This window comes from Columba livia, chromosome 4, assembly GCF_036013475.1.
Source record: "Columba livia isolate bColLiv1 breed racing homer chromosome 4, bColLiv1.pat.W.v2, whole genome shotgun sequence".
Lineage (NCBI taxonomy): Eukaryota > Metazoa > Chordata > Aves > Columbiformes > Columbidae > Columba > Columba livia.
Genome location: NC_088605.1, coordinates 29,253,179 through 29,267,605, shown reverse-complemented (window position 1 = coordinate 29,267,605; position 14,427 = coordinate 29,253,179). Strand labels below are relative to the sequence as shown.

General features: G+C 42.4%; 1 protein-coding gene across 2 annotated transcripts in view; it reads left to right on the top strand.

Annotated features, from left to right (window-relative positions):
- Positions 1–5,417, top strand: part of KDR (kinase insert domain receptor) — a 32,302-nt gene extending 26,885 nt beyond the window's left edge. The window contains exons 28-30 of one of the 2 annotated variants that reach the window (XM_065060925.1): positions 2,626–2,722; positions 2,838–2,926; positions 3,839–5,417. In XM_065060925.1, coding sequence (XP_064916997.1) covers positions 2,626–2,722; positions 2,838–2,926; positions 3,839–4,058 — 406 coding nt within the window. In that variant the 3' untranslated portion in view covers positions 4,059–5,417. The remainder of the gene's footprint in view (positions 1–2,625; positions 2,723–2,837; positions 2,927–3,838) is intronic. The other variant, XM_065060924.1, reaches the window with a different exon arrangement.
- The last annotated feature ends 9,010 nt before the right edge of the window (positions 5,418–14,427 follow it).

Here is a 14,427-nt window from a genome sequence, read left to right as displayed (position 1 = left end):
CAGAGCAGGGATGGACTCCGCTGGCAGTTTTCACATGGTTTCCACAAAGTGAAGTCCTCTCCCTCACTGCTTGTGTTAGATCCACCAAAGACAAACAATGTTCCAAATGATTTTGAGTACTGTGGTGGATCACACTTTTATGTGGCCCTGGAAAAGACTAGGTAGGCACACTGCATTTTGCATCTCAGTTGAACTTACAGTCCTAGAAGTGGAACTCTCAAACCCATGTTTTAGTAGGTGGGCAGCTCAAAATATAAATACTTAAAAGGCACAAAAGAATGATTTAACACTGAAAACATCATGACTATTTCCACTTCTAATACCTCCTATATGGCTTTTCCCAGTCCCAACTTCCTGTTACGAACAGAAGTAGAACTCCTGCATCAACCTTTCAAAGAGACTTCAAACCTCTTTTGTCTTACAGTGTAACAGGGTTTGTGAGAAAGCACTTGTGGAAACCATGCTCAGAGAGCATGGGAAAGGGGGGAGCTCCAACCATGTTTTGGGGCTTCGTTCTTCTGTTCTGCTACCTGAAAATGATTTTGTGGGCATGGATCTTGCTATACATATAGTGGAGAACACTGATCTGTTCAGTAATGTCGTTTTCAATCTTCACAAAAGTACTGACTATGAGAAAGGGCTGATAAATACAATCTCTGAATCAAAGCTGGAGTAGGAGAAGGAAGCACAGTGAAAACATAGAGAATATTAAAGAATATTTAGATTGCTTAGGTAACTTAAAATCAGCAGGACCTCCTAACGTCTGCCGTACTCAGCTTAGGCAACAGATATGCAATTTCTGAACCCGGAAATGTTGTCATTAAGAACAGTCACATGAGGCTAAAGAAGATTTAAGAAACTGTAAAGATAATGCCTTTTTTTTTTTTTTTAGAAAAAATAGAAAAGTAGTAACCCTGAAATCAGGTTAACTTGAATCCTCAGAATGATCCTGGAATAAACGATCAGATAAATAATGGCAAATGCCTATAGGAAGAATAAAGTAACTAAAAATGGCCAGCATGAATTTGCCAAGAAAAAAATCGCGTCAAACCAATCCAAATGCAAACGTGTCAGGAAATGCTGTCAGGTCATCAGCTGAGCTCTCACCGCCACCGGGCAGGAGTCAGACTCCACGTGTGGCCTCTCTTTGCCTGCACGCTGTTTATTCCTGGTCCTGTTTGCACAGTAGCTTGGCTTAAGCAAGAGGATCTCATGCATTGTAGCCTATGTGGAAAGGATAGACTGACTTGTGTGGGCTGAGCAGAAGTGGGACTCCCATACCTGGAAGGCTGTTTAGGTCAAGAGCCTGGGATTCCTGGTCCTCAACACCCTAATTACTCTAGTCCTGTCCAGGCAGTTCTGTGCCTGTGTGCACAAAGAAATGCAAGCTCAGGGGGAGCTTTCAGACTAAGAGGCCAAGTTGTGGAATGAACTTCTCATCATTCATGGTCAGATAGTCCAGGAGGGTAAAGGGACTAGATTGTACATTAGATGCTTTTGGTCCTGGCAGGGTTGGATGGGGAGTAGAATAGATACCATTGGAGAATAACAGGAACAGAAGACATGGTTGCTACAGAGATCTTGAAAGAACTGTTTTTGTTAAGTCTAGGAGGATAAAATAGAGAGGGAAGATAGTAACATCTTTTAGTATATGAAAAGTTACTCAAAAGAGGATGTTAGTTGATTATTCTTTGTACTCAGCAGTCGGGCAAATTTTATTTGCAGCAAACACTCGGGTTTAATATTTGAAAAACATTCTAAAGTGTCATTGAGCACCCAAGCAGGCTACACAGGGAACCTGTAAAATCCACACCAGTTTAAAGAAATGTCTGTTGGAGATAGGCAGGACTCAGCATAGCTGGACTCAAAGCTGGGAAATGGGATGAACGACACTCTTAATTGCCTGTAGCTTTGTGCTTCAGGTGGATGCAAGCTTCTCTTCTAACTCCATGGATTTTTCTTCTTTAGCTGTTAGGAACGTAAATTTGTCCTGTTTAACTGGGACAACATCCATTTTATTCCATATCCACACAGACAGAAAGCTGTGGGTAGCTGTTTTGTTTGCTGTATTAGTATCTCTGTGAAAGTAAACTTTATTTTTTTTGTCCAATATTTTTTATGGATGTCGTCCTGACCAGAGGGCTTCTTTTGGAGAAGTGCCTTCAAGAGAGATGTATCACTCCCTGTCCCGATCCCTGCGGTTTCAGGGCTGCAGTCTGCTGAGTCTGCTGTTGTTGTCCTGGCTCCAGCCAGGGGTCTCAGAAGTGCAGTCCAAAGGAAGAGACACATGTCTGTGCTCCAGGCTCCTCTGTTTATTATACTTCTAAGCAAAGCTTGCAGGAAGCAAAAGCCTCCAATGTAACTGAGGAAAGGAGCTGTTTTCTCAAAGCCATTTCTTAGAATTTGCTCTGAGATCAATGTTGTCAGGAGCAGAAGGTCAGAAACATGCCACTTTCTAGGCTGTACATCCTTTTCAATAAATGGATATTTTGAGGTTTGCATAATATGTTTTGACAAAAGGATTAACTTCTCTGTAGAGATGAAAGGATTCTGATACCATTGTGCTGTTTGCAGCCAAGTTGCGCATAGTGGACACAAAAGTTTTTTGTTTTGTTTTCTTTTCAGTCAGTACCGACAAGGTAGCAAAAGAAAAAGCCGCCCTGTGAGTGTGAAAACATTTGAAGATGTCCCATTGGTAACCACTGTAAAAGTTGTTCAGGAGGTGAGTTTGCTGGTTGTTTGTATGTCTTTTCCTTCTGTTGATGTCTTTTTTTCCTGTTTTTTTGTTTTTGTTTTTTAATGTCTTTCTATTTAATACATTTCTAACACCTTTTCAGGAAAACCAGACAGATAGTGGGATGGTTCTTGCATCTGAAGAGCTGAAGACATTGGAAGAAAGTGATAAACAAGTGAAAATACCCTTTAGGTAAGGCTCAGGGTGCACATAGGATTGAATATGACCTTTCACTTGCAGCATATCAGAAGACTGATTAGTTTGGAAAATCTTTTATACCACAAAATCTTTTCTTACTGTATTTTTAAAAACACAAATAATAATTGTGTGCTGTATGCCTGGCCATCTGCATTTGGTACCAGCAGAGGAAAGGTTGGAAATATCAGCCAGCACCACAGAAAGCACTTGCATTTATCAGCTGCAAAAGCATCAGTCACCCCTTGAAGGAACTGAGCTGATGCACACAATTGAGCATATTTGTGGTAAGGGCTTGTCTACAATGACAAAGCTCTTTTTTTCCTTTTTTTTTTTTTTTTTTAATTGTTGTTGTTGTTTGGGGGTTTTTTTGTTGTGTTTTTTTTTTTTGTTTGTTTATTTGTTTGTTTTCTTTTCTAAAGCTGACTCTTGGGTTTTCAGGATGTATCTGGGTATGTTTTCAGAGCATTGTACAGGGGTTTCATTGTGCAGCTTGCAGGAAGAACAGTGCCACTCATGAAGCTGAAACCTCATGTATGCTCTCCAAGAGCTTTTCAGGAGTTTTTTATTCCAGAACAACCTGAGTGCAAATAAAAGTATACAGCTGTTATGATGGCACCACAGCTGAAATGTGTGAAGCTGCTCAAAGTTTGCTCTCCATTTAATCTGCGGTTACAATCTAACTCCTTATATCATCATAAAATTAAAAATCTTTTTAAAGCTTCAGTGAAGCTAGGGTGTATAATCAAATGCATGTTTAACAAGGCTTGAAGCCAGTTTTGCTAAGTGCACCGTTTTGCTTTGGTTGTTGCTGTGATGGGAAGCAGCTGCTGGCAGGCATCTCCCACCTGCCCTCCAGAAGACAGTCTCCACAGCGCTCTCAGTCCCATTTCTGCTTGTTTTTCACAGCACACTGGTGCCCAGCAAGAGTAACGAGTCCGTCATGTCCGAAACCTCCAACCAGACAAGTGGGTACCAGTCGGGGTACCACTCGGATGACATGGACACCACTGTCTACTCCAGCGAGGAGACTGAACTCTTGTGTGCCCGGGAGGCTTCGCCCCTGCCCTGCCGTGCTCACGGAATTGCCTACGAGGGCCCTGCGCCACTTCCATCCCCACCGCTCTAGGGTGAAGCTGGTGGTGCCGGGTCCCCTGGGATGTGCCTTCCTGGTGGTATTCAGGTTTGATGTATAGAAAGACGGCGTCTGTCAGACTAAGAAAAGACATTTATTTTTCTTGAAGAGGATGCAGAAGCATCTGGCAGCAAAACAGCTCTGTGCCAGGCTGTGAGGTGCTTTCCTCAAGAGATGCTGGCAGCTGAGGCTGCAAAGCCCTGGTTCCAGTATGTAGGGGCTGTGCTGACCCAATGGCAGAGGCAGTGTGGTGGCCTTTTGGACCCTGGTGACACGCTGAGTGTCTGCTTGATGCAGGCAGCGGCACGGCATTCAGATTGACCGTTTCTACTTGTACGAAATAACGGCACAGCCCTGGGTTTTGTGGTTTTTGTTGGTTTTGGTTTGTTTTTTTTTTTTACCCTTTGTGGCTGGACTCCAGGAAGGAAACAGCACGGCACTGGCTTCTTGTTTCTCAGAGTTATCCCTTGCTTGCACCTCCACAAACAAAAAAAGGAACCTCCAGCTCAAGGCTCTGGCACTCACCGACAGCCTGAGGCTAAACATAGGCTGGGCTAAATATGGTCTCTGTCCTTGACAGAGAAAAAAAAGTTGCTGTACCAGACCTCATGAGCTGCATTTCCTTGGAAGACTTACCTGCTGAGGCTAATTAGCAGGGAGGAGGCAGAGCACCATGCCAAGTGACGGGACACGGGTGCTGGGGACATGCTTCACCTCTGGTGATGGCTCTGTCCCCTGGTCCTCACTGGCACCCTTGACTCATGCCATGTGCCTATCTGCTTCTGAGCTAGCCTGAAATGATTACAGGAAATAGCCCCTCTGAATCACCACTGGGACAGCCTCTACAAGAGGCAGAAAAGGCGATGTAACCTACTTTAGGACCATACAATGCCCTGTGGTCCTGATGGGGAATCCTAACAGCACCCCACCTTCTCATCTCATACCTCTGCCCTCAGATGCAGGTTGGACTCTTCCACTTTGCAAACTCAAAGTCTCTTTGCAATGGCAGAGATCTTGGTTCCTGTAGTCTTGGGAATCTGTGACTGGTTTCATGGCAGCTCCAATCTTCTCTGAGTAGTGAGATTGTGCCTAATTGTTGGACAACTTCTTACCTGTGCTCTTGTAGTCCCAGAGCTCTATTGGTAGACACAATGCAGGCTACAAGATTTTAAAATGTAAAGCTATTTCTACTGAGTTCTTTTTTGTATTTTTATATATATATATATTTTTTGTTTGTACTTACTATAATGTCAAAGGCTGGGAACCACGAATATAAGGCATATACAGTATTTATAGCCTCTTTATGTAGAAATAAATGTAATATATTAAAATATAAAGATATATATTATATAATGGATATTGTACTATTCATATTTTGTGTCAGTGTTCTGTAGCATTACAAGGGTCACAAAATTTTTTAATAGCTAAAAGTTTCACTTTATTAAAGGGACTGAAAATTTAGAGGTGGGGGCTACGAATTGATCTGTTTGATTTTCTTGCATGTATTTTTCTTATATCCTGTCTATTGACAGGGAAGTTATTCAAGTGACAGTTTATGAATCTAGTTATTATTACCATTGTACAGGTCTATGAAGATTTCTGTAAAGAAACTTAATTGCTTTTGGTAGCTGGCAATAAGTGCCTTTAGAGGAGTGGTCAGAGGGATAGACTGCTTGTACAGACTGAATCTCCTCTGAAAGAGCTTATTATGTTCAGTTAGGGAATGGCTGATATAATTGTATTGTGGCTTTTGCCTGGAGAGTAGCAGTTTCCCTTAAAACCTTATTCATCTTTTCCCACTTGTTTTTCTTCCATCTGACCCTTATAGCTGAAATGTTGTCCTTGCTCTTGTGTAGCAATGTCTTCCTTTATTTTAAATCTATACTTAGAGCTCTCACCTTTTCATTCTGTTTTTCCCTTTTTGACCTTCTCTTCTGTACAGTGTAGGCCATTGTTCTCAGTGCAAGGCTGGCCACCATTGGGGTTACCAGGACTCAAAGAATCCTAACAGTTTATATTAAAAAAAAGTGCAAGGGGAGTTAAACCAGAAACTGCAGACTTTAATGCAACTTCCCTTTATGGCAGTTGGAAATGACACATTTATAGGCTATTGCATAGTGAGAGAACTCACCTCGGAAGTAGGAGATCTCACTGCTAAACTCTTCTCAAGCTGAATATGGGACAGATACCTTCTATAAACTATGTGCATGCCCCAGCTGCAAGGCTATGAGGTGTCAAGCTTCAAATAATTCTTCATTTGCCTCTCTGAATCTAAAGCATTTTACAGCTGTGAAAGCAGGAGCTGGGAAATCAGGTAGAAAAATAAGGGAGAGGCTTCCTAGATCTGCCATAAAGGCTAGGATTTGTATTTTCATGTGTATATTTCCCATTTATCTTGCTTCCCAAGGAAGAGTATATCCAGTAGAGTGTGCTCAACAGACAATACTACATCCCCTCTCCCCAATATTTTTCAATATATTTAATGAAGGTGTTCTTCTGTGTATTATTACACGACGGACATAAAATACTGACACTGGCAGAATCTTGATGGGTGACTGGCTGAGCCACATGTCGGAGAGTCTTGGTGTAGAGGTAGCGATGGAGATCTGTCATTGATGTTCGTTTGCTCTGGAGCTCCCCAAGGTCTGGGATGTTCAATTTAAAGTTTTAAATTCTGTAGTTTTGTTTCCTCTCCAGCCTAGTGTAATGCACAGTATGTGCCACATACACGTAATCAGATGTTTCCCCGTGTGTTTGGAGTACCTCTAAAACATCCACCATGAAGTTACAACATAACCATTTCAGTTAATGACTTTTCTCATTTATAATCCTTGTCAGTTAAGGAAAATGCCTTGTGGGTCCAAATAATTTTAAAGATGCCTGAAAAATATGGGAACTATCACACACCTGCTTTAGGAAAGGAAATTATCTTATTTATTAACCCCCTCTCGAAACAACCAACCAACCACCACCAACAACAAAGCACTCACTACCAAACAACACCCAACCAAACAACATATATTTGGTTTCAGGAGCAGGCAAAGCTTCTATAAATGTGTTCATTGATTTGGCAGCCAGCAACACAATTCTTTTCTTAGTCCATGGCCATTACATCCTTTAAAACACCTGGGCTTTTTGTTTTACTCTGAATACAGCACGTTCAGCTAAACCCCAGTCAGGCCACATCTGTCTTGGTAGATGTATTAAATTCCCAAAAGGATATTTGTAATGAAATGACAAACATATAGTGCACAGATTTGCAAATGCCTTGCAAACCAGTCCCAGCTTTATCTCCATTCTGCAGCCATGCAGTGGCACGTCAGCATTCGGATCAGCATCCTTATCCATGAAATGCATGAGAGATTCCAGCCTGGATTTCAGCCCAATGAGCTGCAAACAGAAGGGACATTCATGAGATTAGAGATCCAAACATATCAGTGTGAGCAGCTGGTTAGGAGTGGGGAGAAGCGGTGATGGAGTTGATTCCTCCTGTTCAGAAGGACTGCCAGCATGAACTGGAATTGCTGGTGGGTTTGGATGTGGGAAATCAAGAAGAGCCCTGTCTGGAATAGGCAGTTTTGCAGCTTGAATATGGCTCGTGTCAGCTCTTATCAATGTAAACACAGCCCATCTGAAGAATGCAGGGGCATTTGAGCATGGTAGCCAGGTCCTTCTCCCTGAAAAAGTATAACTCATTCTTTGCATGGAAAATCCAGTTCTTGCCTAAGCTTTTCTTATTAACACATCTCTGATCACAAGCAAATGTATTTCACACAAACATAAAAACATTCAACTGAAAGTGTTATGATGCTTCTCCATGTCCTCTTATGTGATTGTCCCCAAGCACCATGCCTAGGGACTTTTGGCATGGAGTGCTCATTAATTCTAATGTGTGTGACTGAAAAAGCTTACAATCATGGAGCTGTTGAAGTTGGGGACAAAAATTTCCTGCTAATTGCATACCTTTTTAATGGTTCTATGACTGGAAAACATAGTTGGGTAGGATGGATAGCCTCCAGATATAAAGCCAGAATTTACTATTTTTGTGTGAAACATTCCCAAACCATGAATCATCTGAGGTTTCCCCTCATCGCTGGTACTTGAGTACACACCCTATGTTACCTCACAGTATGGGACCTCACAAAGCAACAGCAAGGGCAAGGAAAACAGAGTTAACGTTTGTTCTTACTAATTGACAAATTTATTAGGGACAGAAGTTAACCAACAAAGACCTTTTCCTTGGACTCCAGCCCTGCATTTTCATTCTGCCTGGCTGAGCATTACATTCTGTGTCATAATATATGTCCTCAGCTTCTCAACCCCTGACATTCGGACTGATTAAGTCCCAGAAGGTCATTGGGAAACATAGCAGGAGCTCGTAACATATGGTACTGATAAACATCTCAGCATTAGAGATAAGGGGCTGGTCAGTGTAATCTTAGGAAGCTCAGGTTTTGTTACCATAAAACTATACAATGTAAAGCCTAATCCCTACACAGATTTAATTATCTGTTAAACATATCAGGTTCATGATGAAGGGTGTTCTGGTTCCCTAGATGTTATTCACTGGCTGCCACTAGTTGGTTCAAAAGTGAAGTATCTCTGCCTTGCAGCTTGTTAGGGTGACAGGTTAGGGTGAATGATGGCTGCTCTGTAAGTTTTGGGGTGGGAGTAAATGAATTAAATTTCCAGACCCAGCTGTAGCATCAGACACAGCCTCTGGTGTCAGAAAAAATGGCAGTATTTTGTGATTTCCTAAGTCCTGGTCAAAAAAAGACTTTCTTAAAAGTGGGCATATATGAACTGAGGTTTAATTTTATTTTTCAGGGGGAACTGAAGCAGTTCAGCATCCCACAGAGCTGTTTCCCTGGACTCCATGCTGCTCTCTCTTCCAGTACAGTCATGCTAAGTGGCATGATTAGCAATGGTTTCACAAAGTGAGTGGAAATGTAGTTACTTTTGGTTTTATTTCTCTTGGTCTGTTTTCACACTCCAGTGAGAAGCATGATTGCAACACGCTGTAGACAAACATGATGTAGTTTTCATCCTGCCTGGCTAAGCAGCAGTACCAGGGGGGCTCAGCAGCCTGGACTTCTGCTTGGTGCAGCGTTGCCCATCAATAGTGGGGCACACAGCGAAGCCCATGTTGCTAGCACCAACCTCACCAACAGACAGCCAGCTGTGGGGTACACCTCTCTGTGTGCCAAAATCACACCTTCAGCTGCAGCACATCCACATTTAGGAATAACCACAGGGATGCAAGTCATGTTTGGTTGCTGGAGTTTCTTGCACTTCTGGATGGACTGCACTAACCCATAATTATACCTGTGTCATGCACTGCAGTGACAAAACTTACCTGCAATGTTTCATTTCTTTGGTTTCAGAATGTCATTCCTACAATCTCTTCCCAGACTTCCCAGTCTTTTCCCAGATTTTAACTTTGATGGCTCCAGGTATTTTCCAGTACACAGACCAAGTATTCCCTTGTCATTTTCTCCATGTTATTTAGCATTTTATGGGCAGCTATCCCCTCGGTCATTCCCTTTCAAGCCAGAATATTCGTAGCCCATAGTAAAATCTGTTTGCCTCTCCCAAAACCTGCAAGTAGGACCCCTTGGTGAGAAGGTGACATCTGCTTGGCACAGTTCTCAAGCAGGTCTCCACCAGATACCCAACTTCTGTCGAGAGGAAGGAGGGTGTGGGACAACCAGCAGAAGATAGATTTGTGTCAGCTGATTTGAGTGACATATGTACCACAGCATCGGCAAGCATCGGTCAGTGTTGAGACCCGACTTTGCTGGCATCCTCTTAGTGTTGCTATTTTTGGTAGGTGACATGTTTCTGAGGATTGGGCTGGACTTGTCCCCTGTGTGTGAAGTGTCCCCTGCTCCCAGGCTGTTCTCGCTGGCTCCTGCCTGGCTGCGGGCAGGGATAACAGGCAGAAAGCAGGGTCTGTACGGCTCAAACACCACACAAACAGGGGCACCAGTTACCACCACAAACAAGTAGAGAAGAGTGAAAGCCTGGCCTATCTTATCAGTAACTTACTGAGTTAAGACTCAAGGATATAAAAACTCTCTTTAAAATCTGGGTAATACCCATAAAGGGAGCCCTTAGGAGATAACTTCACAAGCGGTACTTTTTGGGTGCACTTATGTGTAGTTTTAAATTACAATCACAAAGACATCTTTATATTGTCTGATAAACTTCTTGAACTGGCAACAACTATTTAACATTACAGTTTAGTTAAGTACTAAAACAGCAGGGAGTGTGCAGCTAAAGTGATACAATTATTAACGTATGGTTTGGTAAGACTATCAAAACAATGGCTTTAGGCATTTCAAGCCTGCTCGCAGGCTAATGATGCCAATTTTTCAGGAGGATTATTAAGTTTTATTAGCAATTTGCAACTCAGTATAATTATACAGATATTAGAGAAATCAATATTCTATAATGTAGAGTCCCTTAATGGCTATACAGTTTGTTGAGTCTGTTATGGGATCAGCTCTGAAGTCAATTTAAGGAGGAATCTTTATAATTCTGCTGGAATTGGGCTTTGCGTGATGAAATAAATATCTTATACATTGAAGAGAGGGTTGCAAAACCTGTCCTCAGTATTGAATCTTTGTATTCAAGTGACAGTTTTACCAGTAGACTTTAGAAAATCTTTGCTGTATGTTTGAATATCTTTCCCCATTCTGACTCCTAAACCTCTTTAAAATTCCTGACCTCTACATAGCTTTCAAGAAAATTGATATATTCATATAAATATATTCATTCGTATCACCACGCCATAAACATGTTTGTCACCCATTGCAAAAGTTCACAGATCTAAGGTGACCTAGGCAGAGAACTTCTGCAGGTCTGCTGCAGAAGTGTCTGTGACAGATTTCTCATCTGAATTGATGAAGTGCTTTTTATTTTTCATTATATAGTGTTTTTTCTTTTTCTAAGGGCTTTTCCTTAGGTCTGGGCATGTGACAGATAATGAGAGAGTAAGTATCTGTACTTTCTTTTGTGTCAAAAGCCCCAGGTGTATCTTTCTTTTCAGGCAGCTTTCTTTTCAGGAGCTATACTTTCAGTATCTTTACTTTCAGTATAGGTCAGCCCAGCATTTCTCTGACACTTAATCTGACTTAAGGTGGCAACATCACCAGAAGAAACTGCCCTACCTTTCCTCAGGACCCTCAGGCTTCACCACTAACCCCTGCTGTATGCTTTTCCATGCTGGCAAAGCAGCTGCCTGACCACAGAGTGAATCCAGTCAAAAGACAGAGCTGACTGAAAAGAAATCAGGGGGTTTGGTTGGTTGGCTGATTTTCTCAGGTTACTTCGAACTCAAATAAGTCCCAGGATGCAGTTTGCTAAGCCCTCTGGGGCTGCAAAGGGACATGGCAGCTGCAGAAGGGAAGGCAGTGGGTGCTGGCAGTGGTGGAGACTCAGCTTCTTTTCTTCTGCTGGCTGACACCACTAATGGAACTAGAGCCATGGTGGCCTTTTTCAAAGGCAGCACGGCGTGTCTGTGCAGCTATAAGCAGTTTTCTGCATTTCTTGTATTTGTGTTACAGAGAAAGAATGATAATACCTTGCTAGCTCTTCACATAAGTTGTACATATCTCACAAAAGGGGAAGAATTGTAGGGGAAAGTTGCTTTCTGTCTCCTCCAGCACAAGAACTAGTGAGTATTAGCTGAGAAAACAGGGGACAAGTTCAAAACAAATGCAAGAATATACTTTTAATCTGTGTTTGTTGAACCTGCAAAACTCTTTTCCACAGGTTGCTGATACTTACATCAGTTCAAAAATCTGTGGGAGTAAATTAATGGAAGAGGAAATCACTCAGAGGTGCTAAATATAAAGGTGTCATCACAAGCTAAAGAAATCTCTGAGCTGCAAATCATGGGAAACTGAGACAGGATATTTGGGAGAACTTATCTATGTGCTTATCCTTCTCTTTTACTCTTTCTTAGGCTTCCACTATCAACTGCTAGAGCTCCTAGAAGGGTGCTTTGGTATACCGTGGTATGAGCCCCTGAGGTTTTTATAAATTAACGTATAACCTCTTACAGTTAACTAGAACAATGGCTCGACACAGTAATTCTCTGAGAGAATTACAGTTTTCAGGCTTCACGTAAAAGATCATACGTGCGTGCACTGAGCACTGCATAGGTTAGTAAAGGGAATCCTTCTAAAATTGCTCTTGGAAAATGAGTGTGTCTCCAAAAAGAGCAGGAAGGGGCAGTGGGTCAGACATGATACCTTGCATGTGTGGCTGCAGCCTGCAGTCTGGTCTCAGTGATGTTCCTGCACCACTGTGTGCCAGCTGCGCAGCTTCTACTTCATGTCAGGAGCCTGTTGAAGAGCTATGCAACCTCTGGATGAGAGACTTTAGGCCTTGATTTTAAGCCTTTTGGCTGCAAATAAACAATACATTCCTGACATTTCAAGTACACAGTCAAAATATCCTCAACTCCAGCAGGCTGCTGACAAGTTGTGCAGAGGAAATCTACTACAGCCTCAGGAACTGATGGGTTTCCTACCCATTCTCAACAGATTGACTAGTGCTAAATATGTATATCCTGTATTTCCACACAATCTTGGCAAAGAAGTCAACCTGTTTACTCTTTTTTTAAGACAGAGAAAAACATAAGGTGAATTTGAAATTGTAATTAATAAAGGAAAAAACAAATCAGATTTTTCTTACCACTCCATGCTTCTAGCATGAAGTTCACTAAATGCCAAATCAGACCATGTTCAGCAATGAACAAGAGGGAAAATTCATTAACATCATTGGGAATTATGTGCAATTAGTAATATTACAAGGAAAAATTTCCTGGAGACTAAAGCATGGGAGCGTTAAACAACTGCTGAAAGTCCATGAGATGTAAACATTGTGTATTTCTGTATCTTTGGATGTTCCCCTCCTATATTGACCTTTAAGAGATACTCAGATATTTTGGTCTTGGGACAATCTCCAGTGACAAAACCTAGCTAAATGCAGTGAGCTCAGTCCTGCGGCTGCTGGGACTCAAATCCGCAGCTTCTCTGTAGACAAACAGCCCAGAAAATGAACTTGAGCAGAAAAGCCCCATCAGATGTGAAGCTTGGTGTGTGGTGCGGTTGAGCACACAATACCTGGCAGTATTGCTACAGCTCTGTCAGCCTGTGCACAGCATGTACTTGCTGGGGTGAGATGCCAGTGGGGGATCCGGGTCCAGGGGCTGTACAAGCCGCATGTGGTGCATTCAGGTAAGAGACCTTCCCAGGACTGTAACTCAGCAGTCAAAGTGTGTGTGGGCTTCCAAGCCTTGCCCATAAGGCCGAAGAAACCGAGCAGACAGCCTGATAATGCTGCACTCCGTCAAATCCAGCTCTCTGTTTCTGGTTACACCTCACTATCCGTGATTTTCCAGCGAGTCGATGTCTCACTTAGAGTCTTCTCCCACGTGGGAGATATGATATAAGCTTGTAGACAAGCTGCTTCTGCAAATATTCCTGTAAGTGTGTAATGGGGCCCCAGGACATTTCAGAAACAACTTACTTTGCTCCCCCTTTAAAAAGACTCTACCTTAAAAGTTTAAGATGAGCCCTTAGGTGTTAAAAATTCAAATAGTTTTTTCTTGTTGTCTTACTCCCTTCCTTCACATACACACTGACACCTTAACATTTCAGTCATCCTTCCCAGGGTCTTTAGAGCAGGGTTTTATAAATTTGATCTATCTTCTCTTAACTATTGCTGGGGATAGATGGAGATGCAAGCAAAGCTGTGATTGGCATCATCAGAGCAGGAGCTAATCAGCCCCTGAGAAGAAATGTTTACTGTTCTGCTAGGAAAGCAGTAGAGAAAATTCCAGTTACAGCTGAATTTCTCTAAACTCAGCCCTGCCCAGATAAGGGTGTTCTAAAAGAAAATAAAACTTGTCAGAGGAAAAATGTGTTAATGTTACCCAAGACTGGAATAAAATGGAGAAGTAGACAGGTCTGTTTGCAGGACCACAGAGGGAAACAGAGTCAAGCCCCCACGAGTGTAAGCCTCATCAGACCTCCTCAATGCACTCAGAGCACGGTGTTTTTCTTCAACTCCATGGTCTTTCCTGGGAGTCTTACCAACCTGTGCATGAAATTTTCTTTCCTCCAGCCCAGATTTGCTGGCCTAAATTTTTCCTCCAGCAAATGTAGAGGAAATTTTCTTTTCCTCCAAGATTTGCGGTTTGAGCTGGGAGCTGTGGACCCCTGTGGACCAAGGGAGCTGGGGACAGGCATGGGACATCCCTCATCAGGAACAGCTCCTTGTCTGCCCTCTGAGCCTGGATCCAGCAAAGCTGAACAAGCTGCAGCTCCTGCTCTTGCGGTCAGATTTCTTA